A 21,114-nucleotide genomic window follows, 5' to 3' on the forward strand; every position below is an offset into this window, starting at 1 on the left:
TGTATTTCTGATAATAGCATAATCTCTCCACTATGTCCTTAGATAGCCTTAAAACCAAAGAGTGGTTTTAAATGGATCATCTATTATGTAGTTTCCTTAATGCTACAGATATAATTTTATTATAAGGTATTTCTGATGTGATGATTATTGTCTGCCTTCTTTGGAGGGACTAAAATAAAATAAATACCGGTATCTGGATAACATTTATATACTGTATGTATCTAGCAACTATAAATGGTTGCCTCCCCCCAAATTGCAATTCAGAATCCCCTTCTGAATTGCTTATAAAATTCAGAAGTATGTTTTACTTCTGAATTTTATAAGCAATTATTGTTACATTTACAGTATCAATAACATAGTTTAAATTATATTTTAGGAGTTTATATTTTAAATCAAGATGTAATTTTAATGGACATTTCCATTATTTAGCTCTATTTTGTGGATAATATTGTAATTCTTTGATATTATATTGCCTACCACATACCAGTTATTACCGGTAATAACATTTAAATTGATTAATCAAACATCATGCTAGTCTGGTATGGTGGCTAATTAACTATCTGATCAAGAAGTAATAATGAAATAGAGAGATTGGAATAAATCAAACAGTTTGGCATGATTCCAGATGCAATTCAACTTAATTATATTTTTTGGATGTAAACAGCATAACATATTGCAATTTTAGCTATTCTATTATGAATAATTGGTTAACATAAGTGTAGTTTAAATTGTTTTCTAAGTGGAGTGCTAAAAAAAACCTTAAGTTTTTAAAATTGCCGTTCTTTTTAGGATATCCACATTATTGTTTTTGTTTTGTTTTGTCTTTTAGTTCCATGGGGGACATGACAGAAAACTTTTAAAGCTTAGTCTGGTACAGGAAATTTTCCCTTTTGGCTATACTGTTTTTGTTTTGTTTTTTAAAGATTGAATTTACAACACTATGCCCATTTTAAGAGTGCCGGTGCATTATAACTTTGGCATTGTGTCCAGAGATGAGCATGAAAAGCTTCATCAGAGAGTGGTGACTGAATATCTGAAAAAAGGGTCAGCTGATTTCAAGATAAAACCACGCAGGTAAGTTCAAATAGTCATAACTGATGCAGTATTTATACCTTCAGTGTTTTCAGGGTTCTTAACCCATGTCTTAAGGAAAAGAACAAGTCAGCTAAACACTTCGATAGAGTTTAAAAAAGATTCCATCAAAATGTAGACAATGAAAGATATAGTGTACATTGCGAAAGGTGGCACATGACCTCACCTTTGCCTTTTCAGCCTATGCTTCCTGTACAGGTAGTCCTCAGTTAACTCTGTTAATTCAGCGACTGAAGTTATGTTGGCACTGAATGAATGGTACTTATGATCTGTCCTTGAAGTTCTGGCTATCCCAGTATTCCTGTAGTCATCTGATCGCAATCTGAGCATTGGGCAGGTGGCTTGCACTTACGATAGTTGCAGTGTCTCATGATCACATGATTACCATTTGTGATCTCTGCTGGCTTCTCACAAGCAAAGTCAATGAGGAAGCCAGCAGGGAAGCTTAGATCTTGTCATCAATTTCTTTTCCTTGATTTCTTCAAATAGCTTTTTTATATTGCGTGGTTTTAGTTGTTAATTTGCACCTTGGATAATTTAAGGTTATATTGTATAAACCAGTGAGAGTTGTTTTTAATTGTGGTAAAATATAAATGCAATAAATAATTATATAAATAACAGAGGAGATGAAAGAGATTCTGCCACCTTTAACACTTCACTAGCTCCTATTAGTATCTAGACTTTTTCAGCCCATGTATAGTCAGTCTCTCTCTCTCTCTCTTTCTCCCTCCCTCCTTCCCTCCCTCCCTCTCTCCCTTCCCCCTCTCTCACACACACATACATGAAATTCATCTGTCTTACCATAAGTATATTGCTATCAGTTGGCAGATAAATAATGTGAGAAGAGGCTTCTGGCTGATGTTGTGGTGAGATCGGACATGAGGAGTGGGTCTCCGCGTTCCCACGCTGAGTTCTTCCTGTTAGAGGGCTCCGAAAGGAGCTAAAGCCATCCTGGAGGGGTGGTGAAGAAAAGAGGGGCACACTGAAGGTCATGGAGAGTCGCAATCTCTCCCGCTTGATTCAGGGCTTTCTTCCCTCTCGCTCCTGATGAGGAGAAGAGGCAGCCATTTTTGTCCCTAGCTGGGACAGCCAAGGCAACAATGAAAGTGCAGGAGTGGTGTAAATGAACAGTGAATGGAACTGGGTGAGATTATTCCTTTTTTATGTAAAACCTAATCCTAAAAAGAAAAGAGGAGAACAAAAAATTCAGAGGAGACTCTCAACTATTTGTTAAAGCAGTGAGTAACTATGTAGAGAAAAACTACAGAGCTGAAAGAAAGGAAATAAGAGGGGGGAAGTTAAAAATTCCAAAGCACAAGTTGGACAGGTGTTATTTTGGAAAGGCATTTTAAAATGCTGGATCTATTTGCTTTAATAATTGACTTTCCTTTTATAAATTGAATTAAAATTGGATTAAATAATGTAAGAATAATACAGTACACTTATCATGATGAGTTCATAGCATCCTACATCTATCATTACAGGTTATTCCAAGAACTATAGCTGAGGAGAATTGATTATTTCATGCATAATTAAATTCTTACAGCAAGGTGCCTTACAATATATCATCATGATATAAGTCATAGCTTGATACAGTGATGACTTCCTAACAAATATATGCTTAGTGCAATAGACATAGCTACATTCATAAATTATTAATGGTTATTTCTTATAAAAATGCAATCCATTAAGAAATGTAATTAACTTCAAAGCAGTATGATGGTTAACCATAACTTTAATTAATATATTTCTGTTGACCACTGATATAACATAGTTACTAGCTTCGTACAAGTTGCCCTTGTTTAACAACCATTCATTCAGCAACTGTTTGGACTTGCAGTGGTGCTGAACAAGTGGTAGTTATGACTGGCCTTCAAAAATTCTGGTTGGCACACCACTCTTGTAGTCATGTGATTGCGATTTGTGAGGTTCCCTGCCAGCTTTCCACGATGAGAGTCGGGGAAGTTGAGAAGTATTTTGGAAGTCATGAGCAATTGAGGTCCTTGCCTAATGATCTACAGCGGACCTATGGCATGCGTGCTAGAAGTGGCACACAGAGCCATCTCTCCGGGCACACCAGCTGTCACCCGTTGCTCTTCTGGATTCCGGCCAGCTGGTCTTTATGCGCACATGCACACTAGAAAGTCAGAAGACCAGGTGACTGGCGTGCATGCGCACACTGTAAACCAGAAACTCAGCTTCCCGGCACACACATGCGCATCGGGGGAACTGCTTTTCCGGTTTCCGGTGCTCCCAGGCATGCGCAGTGGGGGGCTGCTTTTCCGGTTTCCAGTGCTCCCAAGCATGCGCAGTGGGGGGCTGCTTTTCCGGCTTCTAGTGCTTCCTCCATGTGTGCACGCTCCCATTTTGGCACTCAGTTTTGAAAAGGTTCGCCAACACTGACCCACAGGATCCTTACAGTGATGGTAACCAGAGACTGCCAGAACTGTTGTTGCTAAATGATGAAGTTGTGATGTCACACTTTATGACTGCATTGCTTAGTGAGGATAATTCTGGTCCCAATTACTGTTATTAACTGAGGACCACCTGTATTGTCAATGTGGAATTATTCTAGTTACTAGAGTAACTGAGTAATTCCACATTGGAATTACCCAGTTACTCTGAGTAACATTTCAATTTCTGCCTTGAAAGTAATTAAAGAAGATAAATTGGGTAAGTCAGTTTTTTTTTCTTAGTCTGCTAATAGGAAGTATTATGTTTACTCTTTCAAAGATATTCTGTTCTGTCCCTGATTTCTGGCATTCCTATGTATCAATTATTTAATTTTTGCAAGTTCAGGTATTGATTAAAACTTTCTATGTTAGTTTCTTATTGAAGACATATGAACTATAATACCATATGAAACATTTAACATCTACAAATAAAACTGAATTAATTATTTCAGCCAATATTAGAAAAACAACTGATTAAACAAAAATGAAAAGGCATAGTTTTGCCTTAGAATTTCAAGTGATTCCAGTGTTATAGTTGCACAAAATCTGATAGGTCATAACAAATGTAGTGAATATACATTCCTTAATGAAAAGGTGGATTTAATTTTTTTTTAAAATATCCCTAGCTTAATGTTACTTTTTTCCCGAAAAAATTCCACACTTGCCACAGGGTGGCTCCTTTGCTAATTAAAAACAAATCAATGAGAATCATAGAAGTGGTTGATTCACAGCAGAAGATAAAATCCAGCAAAACTGATGTAGACACATCCACAACAGATCCATCACATTATTCATTCCCTTTTGGGGTAAGCAGTATTAAGCCAAGTGTGGAAACATAGGAAGCAAAAATAGTAAGCAAAATGTTTAAAAATGAAAATATGCACAAGGAAAGAAAATACAGGACACAATTGATAAAAAATTCAAAATAGGCAAAATAATATGGTTGAAGCTTACAGCCAGTGGTGAAATCCAATTTTTTTTACTACTAGTTCTGGGGGCGTGGCTTGGTGAGTATGGTGTGGCTTGGTGGGTGTGACAGGGAAAGGATACTGCAAAATCTCCATTCCCACCCCACTCCTGGGGGAAGGATATTGCAAAATCTCCATTCTCACCCCATTCTAGAGGTGGTATTTGCTGGTTCTCTGAACTATTCAAAATTTCCGCTACTGGTTCTCTAGAACCTGCTGAATTTCACCCTGCTTACAGCATGGCATTGATAAGTGCAATAACTGATATTGAGTGACTCTCAGGGAAAACATGCCAGAAATGTAAGGCCAGAATTGAGAATCCCTTTTTCAGTTCACTAGCACCCATTTAATATCAGAAAATGATGAGAACAGGCATATCATTAATAGACGTATGTTTAAAAAAACTTCTTCATATAAGAATCATATAAGAATGTTAAGAATCTGGCTTGATATTTCTTTTGTGTGTGTGTGTGTGTGTGTGTGTGTGTGTGTGTGTGTGTGTGTGAAATCAACAGTGCTTTTTCCTTCACCTGGCGTACATTTATACTTTTGTGGCTCCAGCTACTCGCTTAGTTTTTATCCTGGAAGAGATTTGAAATTAATTGCACTTGGTACTTGCAGAGATAGTGAATTCTCTTTTCTTTGGAAAACAGTTGGGCAAAGATTTAAGATTTTCAGTAGCAGTGGAAATGCCTGTAGCAGAAAGAACTTGTTGATGATCACATTGTTTTCATGACCTCCAAGTCAAACACTACTTTGAACAATTCCAACTGAGCTGCTAACTGTAGGCAGACAGAACTTCACAGTTCCACCGAGAGAGCTTAAACCAGTACCCTCGGCATATACTACTATTCCAGTAAAAAGATGTCAACTGCAAGGGAGAGACAATCATAGACACCTTATATAGAAAGTGTGCGTCCTGAAAGACCCACTCTTCAGAAGGCAAACAACTTGCTCTTGTTTTTCTAGTACTTAATAACCATTTGTTTAATGATTCAAACAAAAATAACCACTTCTTCAGTGATCATTCAAACTTACAGTGGTGCTGAACGAATGGTACTTATGTCTGTACTCAAAGATCCAGCCATTGCCGCGTCTCTGCATGTGATTGTTCAACACCTGGATTGCAATTATGACATTGTAGTGTCACACATTCACAGTCAGGAATTTGTGACTTTCTTTGCTATCTTCCTGCAAGCAAAATCATTGGCAAAGCTGGCAGGAGGTTGCAAATGCAACTCTGTGAGATGGCACTTAATGATGATGTGGGATTTGTTTACCTATTGGACATGCAGATCTGCCATCACTGCACAGTCATGTGATACTGGGCTTTTCAATTGCATCATTTAGTAATTCTGGTACTAATTGATGTTAGTAAGCAAGAACTATCTTAAGGTGGAAGTATAAAGATGCGCAGGAATGTACCAGCTGGGAGTTTGGTAACCTCCCTCTAGACCAAAGCCTGGGCAATATCAGTGCCAAAGCTAATGAGCATATTGAACTCTGAACAGCAACTTCTTAAGCTAGATTACTTTCAGGATAGAAAACCAATATTTCTATCTAGATAAAAGGATGGCCTGTCACACACATATATATTTCTGATCTTACCAGGACAGAATTGTCAAGTCTGTAGATGATATAAAATTTGTTGTAAAAGTGAGACGGCCGCAGAAAGTCTTTGTATATATTAAATACTCACATTACACAATGGCTCTTTTAAAATTAAATAAGCTTTCTGTTCTTTTATGCTTGAAAGGTTAATTCTATGTATGCATCCAATTAAATTGATATTCTCTTGGGTGTATCTTTCTAGAAATCCATTTGAACTTACTGAAGAATTCATTGAGAATTTCAATAATGCCTCAGAAACAGAAAGAAAGGAAGCATTCATAGACCTGGCTAAAAAAATGCTTATTAGATGCAAGGTTTGTATATGTAGGATTTATAAAAGGTCATTTATAAAGACCATCTGTTGAACCTAAATGTTTATGGTGTTGTTTAAGACCTGAGAATTAATGAAAATACTTTTTACTATATCACATTCATTTAAAATTCAGTTAAAATAATAAAAACATTCAGTTAAAATAATTTGTATTTGGACATCTAAAATGCCAGGCTCAAAATGCTTGAAATACTTGTTTTCTTTTTAAATATAGTCACGTTGAAGTAATTTCATAAAAACAATCCTGGCAGTGAGGAAAGGACATCTTAATTTTTAATTATTGCCTCTTGTTCCAGGAGATGAAGAAAAAGAAATGGCCTGAGACTTTCCCTTTATAGTTAAGTTAAATATTGTTATGGCAATCTAGTATAAAAATAAGGTAAAGTCACTCCAACTCTGACAGATTTATGTTTTAAAAGCTTACTCCCAAATGCCTGAAGATCTTTCATTGGATTGGTTTTGGGCACCACATGTGCCCTCTTCACAAACTGGCTCAGTGCAAGTCATTGCTGGAATGCAGAGCTTGTAATTAATTGCTCTTTGTTGCAAGGCACTTCAATTGATGGTAACAATATAATTACACTCAGTATTTATCTTCTTATTTAAGACTTAACCTGAGGGAGGAAAACATTGCTATCTCAGCCAGCCCTTGTATTTTCTTGTCAGCAGTTCATTTTAAATGTTATCTTTAAGTAGAGTTTTGCATACTTTGACAATGCTATATTTTGCACTGCCGTTCCGTTTCTGTTATTTATTAGAGCAGCTCCACTTTTCCAGTCTTGAAAAAAGATGCCACTGCTTTAAGAGTCTTATGCATTCTTTAAGCAGCATCAGCAACATATATTCCAAGCAGAAGGCTGAAAAATGTCCGGCTGCTTTAATGATTAGCTCAGAGGCACTAGACTTGTGCAAAGTCTGAAGAATTTCTTCTGAATGTCTTCCGAATGTGCTCATTTCATTAGTTTTTAGTTCAGCTCCAAGTCTACTGTTAGCTTGCGGGAAAAATGGTATTATAATCTTTTGTTTTTTTCCATTTTATATTCTGGACAGAGACGATTGGGTCTCAACATATTAGGTTGTGGGAAGTATGTGAATCTTCCAGTCGCATGGACTGAGACAATAATGTTATCGCAGTGCAAAGGAGAAATTAGTGAAGGTATGTTCCTTTTTCATTTTAATTGATACACATTTTCTCTTTTTGCTGAACAAATGCTGCTAAATTATGAACACAGGGACCTCATTTTAACAAAGTATTTGGTGGAAGAAAGCTGTTATGTCTGTTTATTCAATATAAAAATACACAATTAACTAAAATACATCAACATGCTATTGGAATAATGATGTCATTATGCAAATAACTTAAATGGATGCACATGACATTGCTTAACATGCAAAATGTTGCTATTTCACTAGAGGTAAATCGCAAATATTGTAAAATTAAATCAATATACATTTAGCTTGTCTAGACTACATTGGATGCAGTAAATCTTTTTTTTGGGGGGGCACCTAGAAGAAATTTACGCTGTTGTATCCAATATCGACTAAAAGTGTGCTATCTTTACAATAAAGCTTTTTTTGTCTCAGATAGAATATGCCCGTGATGGCAAACCTATGGCACGCGTGCTAGAAGTGGCACACAGAGCCATGTCGCCCGGCTTGCACAGAGTTGCCCATTCCTCTTCCAGGTTTTTGGGGCACAGATGTGCACCGGCCAGCTAGTCTGCTGGTTACTGGTGTACATGCGCGCGGAATGATCAGCTGGCCTTCATGTGTGTGGCAGCGGCCAGCTGAAGTTTATTTCCCGGCACGCTCTTAGCGTGGGTGCGTCGCTTCCCTGTGCCTGCCTGCCTGCTTCGTCACTTCCACCGCTGCTGTGAGGAAAGGCCCTGAAGCTGCGCTGCCTCGGATTCTCATGGGCTGCCACAGGGGGAGACCAGGTATGGCTGCCTGGATGCTGTCCGCAGCATGAGGCTGGCAGGAGGAGCTGCCGCTGCCTCTTAGCCAGCGTGAACAGCCTGCTGCCAACCTCTCCACCCTGTGGCGCTACTGCCACTGCCAGGGAAGTGGCAGCGTGAGAATTGCCCCCCCTGGAGGCGAGGGGTTGACAGCAGCAAGGATGAACGAGCCTGGGCTTCCTTATCTCCTCGTCTGAGCAGGCTTCAGGGATTGAAGTGTCCCACCGTCCCGCTGGCTGCTCCTGCCACTGCCAGGAAAGCAGCAATGCAAGAACCGTCCCCCCCAGGGGGTGAGGGGTTGGCGGCGGCAAGGAGGAACAAGCTGGGGCTTCCCTGTCTCCCTGCCTGAGCAGGCTTCTGAGGGGAGGGATTGAAGCATCCCACCACCCCGCTGGCTGCTCCTGCCACCGTGCAGCTCCAGGTCTCCAGGGAGAGGAATTGAAGCCTCGGACGGCTGCTTCTTGAACTGCTGCTTCCCCAGCAGTGGCAGGAGCTGTGGGCTGAGGCTTCCCTCCTTCCCAGCTAGAGGCTTGGGGCTGGCAAAGTTTCATGCAGGAGGCTTTCCAGGCCTAAAATGGGGTGCAGGGGGGGATGCGAGCATGCACAGAGGAGTGTGAGGTGGTGGTCATGCGTGCATTCGCAGGTGGGGTGCCCAGGGCATTATGGGTGCCGGTACGCACGCATGCGGACTATCGTGCGCTCACACACACACTTTTGGCGTGCAACAAGAAAAAGGTTCGCCAACACTGGAATATGCTATCCATAAGATTTTGTATCAGGTGTGTTTTGGTCTTAGAATGATTTCAGTGGCTTATGCAAAGACATTCTTACATTATTTTAAATTTTGGATGTGCCACCAGAAGCCTAAAAGCTGTATAGGGCCAATTATCAACATTAATTGGTTTGTCTGATTAGTTGAAATGTATTTGTAAGAGAAACGGGTTGGGACAAACATAAGAATGTTGGCAAGAAGTAGCCAAAAATGTTAAGGTTTTGCTGCCCTCTACTGGCCATATATTTTCTGCATTTCAGATATACCGTAGTACGTAGCCCTAGGAAAGGGGAACACAGAGCAAAATAGAGTTGGAAAAGAAAAATAAAGGCAAGAGCAAAATAATGGATCATAATTACTTCTAAATCGCAGCATCAAAAAAGGTGCAAAACAGGAACACCTGGTTGTTCCACATGCTAAATTGGGCAAGTGTTTTATTAACCTAAAACACTTGCCTTGTTCTGATACGTGGCTCTTTTCTATCCCAGGGTTCATAACATGGATTAAAGAAAGTAGCAACTTACTGCAGCCCTAAATATAAGATCTAAGCTCAAGACAACAAAGGAAACGATGCTTGGTGTGGTCACCAGAGCCAAATAAATTTGGGCTTAGTTTCTAAGTTTGTGTCTGCTGAGAGTGTGATCAAGAATCAGTAAAACAGTTAAATCGAGGATTATCCAAAGAAAAGAATATTGGTTGCTTAAGCTGAAGAATAAGTGTGGGATTTCAGGTACTGCTTGAATTCATCCAGGCATCCATAGTTTAACATCTGTTTCAGAATGACTTAACATGTTGCATGAATGCAGTTGTGGGTTTGTAAAATGACCAACTGTGGTTAATGTAATAAACCATAGCTGAGCAAACAATGTCTGAAATTTGATGAATAAACTAGCTTAAATACTAGTTGTAGACTGTCACGGATCACAGCCAAACTGGTGGCCCATGGGCCATATGCGTCATGCACAGGCCATGCCCACCCAAACTCTGCAAAGGCAATAAACGTTGCGATACGTCACGTGACATCACATGAAGTAATCAAGTTTGACACCCTTGAGTTAGCTGCTTAGAAACTTTTGCCTATTATCCATGACAAAGAACCAGTAGGGTGCTGTGATTTATAGATAGAAATTTCATTGCCTTTATGTTTCCTAATGTTCCATTTAGTTGTATTCATTTTATGTATTCAATTCATGCTTATACTTATATATTTTATTTAATATGTATTTGACAAAATAAATAAATAAATAAATAAAATGCGCCCAGCCCCCATGCATGCACAGGAGAGACCTGAAAACCAGCTGGCTGGCTGGAGGTGCGTACACATGCGTGGCAAAGCTGAGCTGGGGTGACGGCTTGTGTGCCCACAGAGAGGGCTCTGCGTGCCACCTCTGGCACGGGTGCCATAGGTTCACCACCATGGCTCTAAGAGCTACTGAGAGAGCCCTCATAGGTCTAGAATGTGGCTAACTTATTTGTCATGCACACATGACTGAATGGTAAAAGTACATGCCTGAGCATGCACAATATGCACTTATAGATCAGAATTGTAACTGCTGATATCACAATTATAATTTTTGTAGAGGGTGTATTTTCAACCTTTTTGTTTTGTACTCATTCTTTTTCCCATAAAGAAATTCTGACCGCTTTTTGAAGATTAGGAAGCCCATGGTCTCCTTATCTCTCTCTCTAGGCAGCCATTTTATTCATTTCACTAGTCTCCTACAGCTACAGCTGTTTTTGTTTTAATCTCTGCTAAATTGGACAGTTGAATAACTGTCATCAGAAGAACTGCTTCCATAAGTCCACAAAGAAGAGCAGAAGCTGAGTTCAAGAAGAGCTCCTTTATCTTTATCTGCTGCTTGAAATTTGCTCCAGGAGTCTTTGCCATTCCCCTCCCCACATGTTTCTTCTGAGCAAGATGGTCAGAGGTTAACCACGGCAAATATTCCATTCCTCCTCCAGTGAAAAAACAAACAGCTATCTAATAGCTTGCATTTTGATTAATTTTTTTTGCAGCTACAAAATAATTTTTTAGACTATAAGAAACACCTACATTTTTGGGGGAGGAAAACAACAAAATAAAATTCTGCCTCTGACTCCCAGCATCCATCCGGAATTCACCTGGCCCGTTTGCCACCACCCATTTGCCTCTGGGGCCCGTTTGGCACTGGAGCCCGTTCGGCACTCCGGCGACCCGTTCGGTGCCGCCACGGTCTGTTTGATGCCACTGTGGCCCACTACCATGGCCCATTTGATGAGGCCCATTTGCCGCTGCTGCAGCCTGTTCAGCACAGTCTGTTTACCACCGACCATTTGCTGCGGCCAGTTCGCCATTGCTATGGCCCGTTCGGCGTGGCCCATTCACCGCTGCTGTGGCCCATTTGGTGTGGCCCGTTTGCCGCTGCTGCGGCCTGTTCAGCACAGCCTATTTACCACTGCCCATTTGCTGTGGCCAGTTCGCCATTGCCACAGCCTGTTCGGCCTGCCCCATTTGCTGCTGCTGTGGCCCATTTGGTGTGGCCCGTTTGCCGCTGCTGAGGCCTGTTCAGCACATCCTGTTCACCATGGGCCCATTCGCCATCGCCGTGGCCCATTCAGCGTGGCTTGTTCGCCGCCTCTGTGGCCTGTTCGGCGCGGCCTATTTGGTGCGCTCCATTCGCCACCAGCACCGCCCATTCAGCATGGCTCATTTGCCACTGCTACGGCCTGTTCAGCACAGCCCATTTGCCATGGCCCATTTGCCACTACCACTGCCTATTCAGCATGTCCATTTGCCGCCTTTGTGGCCCTTTTGGAGTGGCCTATTCGGTGCGGCCCGTTTGCTGCCGCTGTGGCCCATTTGCCGCAGCCCGTTTGCTGCGGCCCATTTGCTGTTGCCTGTTTGCCGCCGCCTGTTTGCTGCCACCCATTTGCCGCTGCCATGGCTCATTCACCACCACTGCCATGGCCCATTCTAGAACTACTGATCAGCGCTGCACCAATCCCCCTCCCTCGCGCTGCAACATTTTCTGTATAAGACACACCAAAATTTGTACCCACTTTTTGGGGGGGAAGTGCATTTTATACTCTGAAAAATACAGTACATTCATCATTTTTCCTTTTGATTTCATTTTCAAATAAGATTGCTTTAGAAATTCTTTCTGAATTTAAATGTGAATAAGGTGTAATTTAGTATAATGTGTAAACTACTGAAATAATTTGTCTTAAATAATGAAATGCTTTAGTTTTTCCCCAATTATACAATGAATAAAATTGACCAAAGGTTATGGGGAATTCTCTAAAATATGATTTGTTCTCTGTCTTAAAATCTTTGGAGAACCAAACATTTTATTTTTTAAAAAAATGCTGGGGTATATCTTGTACCTAAGCTTTAATTTAGAATTGACTGTAGAATTAAAATAATAATTTTGAAAATACAGGGTGAATTAATAAAAAAGTGGTTGGATAAGGGCAATAATAATGTGTTATCTGAAATATACATGCTGGTTGGTGATTTAAAACATTATGCAAAGTGACCATATTCTATACATAAATATGGTACTTTGTTAGTTTATGTATTTATTCACTGCAGAACTAAAATGGGATGTAATTCAAAGAGATCTGGAACAAGATTGTTATGGTTTATCATGGATAGGAAATAGGGCTTTGCAATAGGCCACAGCTTTTCCCAATAGTTCATTTAAACTGGAGACTAGTATGCAATTCATCAAAGCACAGACTGCTTAATACAGGTGGTCCTCAAGTTACAGCAATTCATTTAGTGATTCTTTGAAGTTACAACAGCACTGAAAAAAGTGATTTATGGCTGTTTTTCACACTTAACAACCATTGCAGCATTTCCATAGTCCTGCTCAAAATTCAGATGTTTGGCAACTGAGTCATATTTATGACAGTTGCAGTGTCCCAGGGTTAGGTTTTGTGACCTTCAGACAAGCAAAGTCAATGGGGCAGCCAGATTCACTTAACAACTGTGTTACTATAATAACTGCCATGATTCATTTAACAATTATGGCAAAACAGGTAGTAAATGAGGCAAAATTCACTTAACAAATGTCTCACTTATCAACAGAAATTTTGGGCTCAATTATGGTCGAGGATTACCCGTACAATACTGCAGGCAGGACGAGCAAACTTAAAAGTGGGGCTGCAACAGCTCTTAATGTATTGATGCAAATTAAGATATCCATAGGACTGGATTCATTGATGGTTAATTGTGAGCTAAAGCAGCATATCATATTAATGAGGTAGATTCTATGAAACAATTGGTTGGAACTATAGAAACCATGGTACATAGATGGAACAAAGGTAGCACTCTCTTAAATATGGTCCTCCCCCCCCCAAGCTATTTTTACTGGTTTAATCATGGTGATCTTGTTTCCCAGACCATATGTTCACTTTCTAGGTTTATTAACATTCCTTGGCCTCCTAAACGTTTTATGGCTGAGCTGAGTAGGTTTTATTATTTTCCAGTTTCTGGGATGCTAATAGAAGAGCCTTACTTCACTTGTCCCTACTGGCTGCATATTTTCTCTTTTAGTATTTCTGTTCTTCTATATTTTCAGGAATAATGGAATTGTGTGTGTGTGTGCGTGAAAGAGAGAGAGAGAGAGAGAGAGAGGGAGGAAGGGAGGGAGAAAGAGAAGGAGAGAGAGAGAAGGAGTTAAAACTGAAACTGTTCTAAAACATATCGGTGTAAATAATATTTAGGTAGCTATTGAATTGATTCAAATATGCTCTTCTATTTACAGAAGGGCCTTCAATCCAGGAAAGATTTTTGGGCCTTCTGGGTCCACCAGAAGTAGGGAAACACGCTGTTTCCTGCCTCCGGAGGGCCTGGGGTGGGGGGGTGGGGAAGGCCCATTTTTCTCTCTCACCTGGCTCCAGAGCCTCTTTATGAGTCTGGGGAGGGCAAAAACGGCCTTCCTCACCCGGAAGACTCCTAGAGAGGCTCTGGAGGCTGGGGACAGCAAAAAACTTCATTTTCTGTCCAACCTGAAGTTGGGAAATGGGCCATTTCTGCCCTCTGGAGGGCCTCCGGGGGGTGGTGGGGAAGGTTGTTTTCGCTCTCCCCAGACTCAGAGAGGCGCCTCGCATGCCAGGAGCGGGGAGGGGGATCGCATGCGCATGTGCGGGTGTGGGCATGTGTACATGTGCGGGTGTGCGCATGACCCTCCTGCCCTCCCTCCTGGCATGTGATGGCAAAAAGATTAGCCATCACTGTTCTAGAGTAATCTTTTTATCCTGGAATCTTCCATAACCAGAATTTCCAGCCAGCCTGACTAAAATGTATCAGTGTAAGCTTGTGAGTTTGAGCCCACATGAAAAAGAATTTGACAGATTTGTTATCACTATTGTTTAATAGTTTTTAGAAAGCGCAGATGGTGATCCCTCAGCTTCCAGAACTTTACAGCCACTGGAGACTGCTGTGTATTATAATTCTTGCAGGGACCTACTGTCTAGAGTAATTGGAGGGTAATCTGAGTTCTTTCCTGTTCCAGAGAAGAATTCCAGGAACTGGTCTTTTCACATTTCCTCATTCTGCTATGATCATCAGCTCCACTCTCAGTGGAGTCATCTTGAGATGAGGGTGGAGGTTCGTTTTCTGAGCTTGTGGGTTGGTTTCCGAACGTTTAGTTACCATACTAGGTAACATATTCAGTGGAGTTTAGGGGATTTCAGAGTCAGTGTTCTTCTGTTTATAAGGATTTCATGTGGTCAATAGGTTTTGTGATGTGGAGGTCACATCTTGAGTTCTTCATTTCTTCCCAGGGCCTCACATTGCACATTCTTGGTGGCCCATTCAACTTTATTAGATGGCTTTATTATGCAATAGCATTTAATTCACATTCTAGCAGAAATATTTTAGCAACCGTTGATCAAAATTATGAGAGGGATGAGTCTTAATTACATTTTCATCAAAATGATAATCAGAACAGGCAAACAATCTGTGGGAAATTTATTTAACACTTTTTATTTTGTTCAGAATTTGGCAAGCATTGTGTTGCAGGTGTGATGAATATTGTGTGAAGTATTAAGATTTTATAGACTTGTAAAATATTAAGACCAATCTGAATTTGTTTTTCCTTTCCTTTTTTTTCTTTAGAAGCTCTTGAGATTCTTGGAATTTCATTGGATCATGCCCCCATTGCTCCAGAACACATCAGTATTTTATTTTTTATAGCAGAATGCATTTTGTATAAACTCTGTTATGACGCAGCACAGAAACCATATCTATTCTCATGTGAAATCAAATTGTTGAAGGTATGCTCTGCTTTTAATATTAACACACTGCTTCCTTATATAGATATATCATCTTCAATGATTATATAAACATTATATGCCAATATTCCTTTAATATTCTATGGAGACTTGCTCTTTCTGCAGGATTGGGAAAGATTTCTTAGTTCAGGAACTGCATTCGGCAATTGTACCTGAAACTGTTTGCTTTTCTGATTATTTACTTTTTGCTTTTTTTGTTTTGGAATGTTGTTTAGACTTTTTTTTAGTAAGTAATAATTTTTGGTAAATAAGTAATGATTTTTATGTTCACTGCTATAATAATAATAATAATAATAATAATAATAATAATAATAATAATAATAATAATAATAATAATAATAATAATAATAATAATTTAATTTGTATACCGCCCTTCTCCCGAAGGACTCAGGGCGGTGAACCACCAAATAAAATACAAACACAAACACATACAATATTAAGAACAACCCTTAAAAAACTTATTCAATTGGCCAAAAAATTTAAAATACAAATTACACCCTATAAAATTACAGAAATTTAAAACCCATTAAATTAAATTAAAATTTTAACAATCAAGCCAGAAATATTACAGAAAAGTAATAAAGATTTTAAAAATAAAATGAAACATTTATCAATGAAGGTTCTTTGTCAACTAGGTAGAGTTGTCTGGAAGTTGATTCATGGCATTCATGTTGATTCCATGAATCATGGAAGTTGATTCATTCTTTTCTTTTTTGGTTTGAAAGATTTTGCTGCTTATTCAAGTAGATTCTTTAGTCTGAAGCAGTTACTTATCTAAACAGTGAAACGTTTCAAAGCAAAAAAGAAAAAAGCCCAGTTGCCATAACTTAACTTTTAGACAAAAATGAAACAGCGCACTGGCTAAAATGAATCTTTACATTAGGATAAACTAAAATGAGTCTGAAGACCCAAGTATGGATTAACGTGATATCTTAATTTGTAGACTGCTGTTGCTTTTGAACTCCAAAGCAAAATAAGCACCAACTAAGGTCTAGGCAACAATTAAACTTCAAAGACCTTGTGCTTAAGCTATGTTTTCAGACTTTCAAAATTATGCTACCTAACCCACCCATTAAGATTGCACACACAGTAAAAAAACACAAAAAACCCAACATGTGCAAAATGACATTTCCCCCAAATAATGACAACATCAATAACAACAATCACCTCAATACTTGGGCAGTTCTGGTCGTTAGATATACAAGAATGTGACTTAGATAAAGAAGGGAAAAAAGGAAGTTGAAATGAAAGAATATGTAATAACTGCAGAAGTGATGGAGAAACGATCAAGAATTGGTCAGCATCAGGTGAAGATGAAGGGCTCTGGGACTTGAGAATTTAAACAGAGAAGTCGCTACCATGTAATACCGCAGACATAGTAGTTGTCAATACGAAAGACAACAAAGTCTGGATGGTAGATGCTGCAATACATTAAAAACAGCAGAATAAAAGAAGTGGAGAAAATCACAATATATAAAGACCTCCAAGTAGAAGTAAAATGACGGTGGCAAAAGCAACAAAGATTGTACCAATAATTACTGGCACCTTGAGTGCAATTCTAAAACATCAGGAGCACTATTTGAACACCATTGGCACTGACAAAATCACCATCAGTCAATTGCAACAGGCAGCATTATTTGAAACAGCTTACATCCTGCAATGATAATTCTAACATTGTCAAACAGCAACATCTGCCTATCCCAGTTCTTGGGAAAGACTCAATAGGTGGATAAACATGCCAAATCCTGGCTAAATATCTGGCTAACTCTGCAACCAATCATCATAATATGTTTAGGCAGTGTAAAGATTATGGATTTTAATCCTGTCTTATGCACAACAGTGGTTGGGTGACTGAACCTGTCTTACTCTGTCAGCCCTAGGCAGTAATAAACTTCTGAAAAAAATTGTCAAAAAACCTGCAAGGTGCAGTTTCCAGGAGTTAAAAATCATTTGAGGACACAACTTATGAGTTTGTACTTCAAGAAATACATAAACATTTAAAACATCACTGTTACATATATTTACAATTTACTTGCATGCTTACATTGTGGGGCACAAATTAGTACTTGCTTGAGAAATAGCTGGACAAAGCAAAATCTTACCACACATGTCATTGTTTGTATACTGGGTTTTTTGTTTTTGTAAGCTGCCCAGAGTCACTGAGAGTGAGTGGATGGCCATACACACTTTCACAAATAAATAAAATAAAATAGTCAGAAAGTAAAGGGAACATTAGATCTGACTGCATCTCTGGGTGGAGATTATTTCATAGGATGAGGTCAGACATTGAAAATAACTGTCTCTGGGATCCTGCTTTTCTCATTTACATATTTGGAGAACCTTTTGTGTCCTCACCTGGAACAGTAGTATGTAATGAAATAGTTCCCCATGAAGATAATAATTGAAAACAAAACAAATAAGGCAACAAAAGTTCCAAAATAGTATACCTTGAGCATGGTTAAAAAGCTATAGTATACTATAGAACAGGGGTCTCCAACCTTGGCAACTTTAAGCCTGGCGGACTTCAACTCCCAGACTTCAACTCGCAGAAAGCAAAGCTGGCTGGGGGATTCTGGGAGTTGAAGTCCTCCAGGTTTAAAATTGCCAAGGTTAGAGACCCCTGCTATAGAACACGGGTATCAAACTCTCGCTGTCACATGATGTTTTATGACATTTTTTCCCTTTACAAGCTGGGGTGGGCGTGGTCTGCACCTGAGGCATCTGGCTTGCAGACTGCCAATTTCATACCCCTGGTATAAAATAACAGTGAGCCAAGTGTAAATACATTACTGAATAAGTAATACATTAGATAAGTAAATATTTAGTAAATTGTTTCTGACAACTTATACATGGGCACTGACAAATAGAAATTTATAGAATAAATACCATGTGTGTTTCTTTTGACAGCTTGGATTTTTAGTCTTTTTAAGATTACTTCTGCTATATTTATTTGGTTACCAGAGGTTTCCCGAAAAACACAAATCCAGGCTTCAGACTGGCTTGAAAGGTAGATTTTTTTTTAAAAAAAAATTCTGTTTATCTTTGCTATATTTGTAACATGCTTTGGAATCTTTGTGACCAATCTAGTTGTGTTAGCAAAAAACAAAAAGCCAACATCAAAAGAAACTTGAGGGCAAATCCAGATTGACATCTTCTATTTACTCCTGCCTATTTAATAGGAACATGCAACCTTTGACATAGGGAATATATCTGGCCTATATTTATATTTTATGACATCGTTAGCCTATTTTTACAAGTTGTCTACAAGTGATTGGTTCAAATGTTTGGCAAAAGCAACCTGGTCTTTTTCAGTAAGCATGGGATAGAAGAGTGAAGCTAAGAGAAAGAGAGGAAAGGGCATCACTGCTCATTTCTTGCTCTTCTGCTGGCAAACAGACAGACTATCTTGATCTGATTATTCTTGACCTCGAGAGAATATAGGCATTAACCCAAAGGAATTCTCTTTAAAAGGGGCAACTCAAGAGAAAATTGGCACTCGCCACTCTGTTTATTACCATCAATCCCAATTTCCTTTCTGGAGGATTTTCATTTCTTTAATTTGCTTTTCATCTGTTTTAGAAAATAATGTTAATGATGGCATGTGGGGGCGACTTCATACAGAGATCATACTTGGTTTCCTATAATTGATTGTAGGAAGAACTTGTTTTCCACAGTCTGGTCTGGACTCATTTTATAGTTTAAAAGAAAGTTATTTCTGCCAATAAACCTTTCATTGCAAGTAAAAATAACTGTTAGAACAATATGGTTTTATCCCAAAGATCAGTTCCAAATTATAAATAGAATTTGCTCAACCTGAATTACCCTGAAGGCTTTTTGTTGTGCTGCCATGATCTATCATGTTCCACGAGAAGGGGATTCTGTAAAAGGTTAAATAATTTAGCATTGCACTATTTTCTTAAGAGTTCCCTGAAATTCAAATGTGACAATCTGAGAACTTCATGCTGGTTAATGTGACTGAAAGAGCAGCTAATGGTGTTTGACGACATCAGAATAGTTTTGCTCACAAAGCTGATATTTCTAATGAATGCTAAAGATTTTCCTAATATACATCAGATTTTTGGCATACATATGCATAGCCTGCAGTGACTCAGCAGTCAGGGGTGGGGGGCGGGCAGGGGCTGATGCTGCTAATATTGCAGTGGTGTTACAAACTTGCCACTGCTGTTGGTTGTCAAGGCCACACATTCATTCCTAAAATCAAGAATATAAAGTCAGACAATTAAAAACAATATCAATGATATATTTGTCCTGATTAAGGATCTCCCCATGGGCAGTAGCCAGTATAAAAAGATAATGACACCCCCACCATAATATGATACTGAATATAGATTGAAAAATAGCAATGAAAAAAACTTGCTCCACAAAATATTTTATTAAAACCAATATATACCTTTCATTAGAAATAGCATTCACAGCTTTGGGCTAGCTTTATTGTCCTGATTATCTTAGTAATTCTTTAAAGTGTAATTTCAGTAAACTTTCCCGTTGCAGCATTTTGCCGTAGAAAATCTATTTAAAAAGAAGGTTCTCATTCCACTTGTAGCAGTACAGTAATGATTGATCGTGTGTTCCTTCATTAGAGTTATTGGACAGCTATTTTTACATTGTATTAAGATTTATATAAATATTTTAATTTATAATATTTTTGAGATGGGTGAAAACTGCCATTGAAATTCACTGACCTATACACAAAACAGCAAGTTAGTATTAAGCAGATTGCTTAAATTATCAGCTTCTTCTGTCTGCTTCATCGTTAGCAGCTGTTGCTTAGAAGAAGCACATTGAATCCTTCCATTTAATAAAGGAGACAATGCCAGAGAAAAATTCTGTGTACTGAGATTGAGGGATAGTAATTCAGATCTGTAATTTAATATAAACTGAATTAATTTACACTTCCTACATATAACATAACATAACATAACATCAGAGTTGGAAGGGACCTTGGAGGCCTTCTAGTCCAACCCCCTGCCCAGGCAGGAAACCCTACACCATCTCAGTCAGATGGTTATCCAACATTTTCTTAAAAATTTCCAGTGTTGGAGCATTCACAACTTCTGAAGGCAAGTCGTTCCACTTATTAATTGTTCTAACTGTCAGGAAATTTCTGTCAGGAAATATGATTCAGCATGCCTCTACTCCAGTAGTGGGTTGCTCTCAGTTCGCACCGGTTTGGGAGAACTGGTAGTAGTGGCAGTGGGAGGCTCTGCCGACCTACCCGGAAGTCATCAAATACGTTCTGTGCATGCGCAGAAGTGGCGCGCGCATGAGCAAACCAATAGCAAAGGTAAGTAAAACCCACCACTGCTCTACTCCTGCATTTTTGCCTAAATATTGGATTGCAGTTCTTTTATAAAAAAATGAATAGATTAGGAAACATTGCAGATAAAAAGACAACCATTAAAGAAGATTACAACCTAAACCAACTGTTTTTCATATAGATTTTTAAAAATTTTACACCAAGAGTTGTAAAAACTTAAATTTTAAATTTTAAATTTTTTAGATGAATTTTAAGGGTTTTTAGATTTTAAATGTTTTAAATCTCAGCCAATTATATAATAAGTTTTTAAATTTTGTTTTAAGTGTACATTGCTATTGTTTTTATTCTGGCTGTAAACCGCCCTGAGTCCTTCGG

At 38.9% G+C, this 21,114-nt stretch overlaps 1 protein-coding gene across 1 annotated transcript in view; it reads left to right on the forward strand.

The window, feature by feature from the left end:
• The first annotated feature begins 3,041 nt into the window (after window positions 1–3,041).
• TMEM232 (transmembrane protein 232) overlaps window positions 3,042–21,114 on the forward strand; it is a 120,400-nt gene continuing 102,327 nt past the window's right edge. Inside the window, exons 1-5 of the mRNA XM_058168078.1 lie at window positions 3,042–3,064; window positions 6,327–6,438; window positions 7,506–7,611; window positions 15,286–15,443; window positions 18,369–18,468. Coding sequence (XP_058024061.1) covers window positions 3,042–3,064; window positions 6,327–6,438; window positions 7,506–7,611; window positions 15,286–15,443; window positions 18,369–18,468 — 499 coding nt within the window. The remainder of the gene's footprint in view (window positions 3,065–6,326; window positions 6,439–7,505; window positions 7,612–15,285; window positions 15,444–18,368; window positions 18,469–21,114) is intronic.

The sequence above is a fragment of the Ahaetulla prasina genome, chromosome 2 (assembly GCF_028640845.1).
Source record: "Ahaetulla prasina isolate Xishuangbanna chromosome 2, ASM2864084v1, whole genome shotgun sequence".
NCBI classification, from domain to species: Eukaryota; Metazoa; Chordata; class Lepidosauria; order Squamata; family Colubridae; genus Ahaetulla; species Ahaetulla prasina.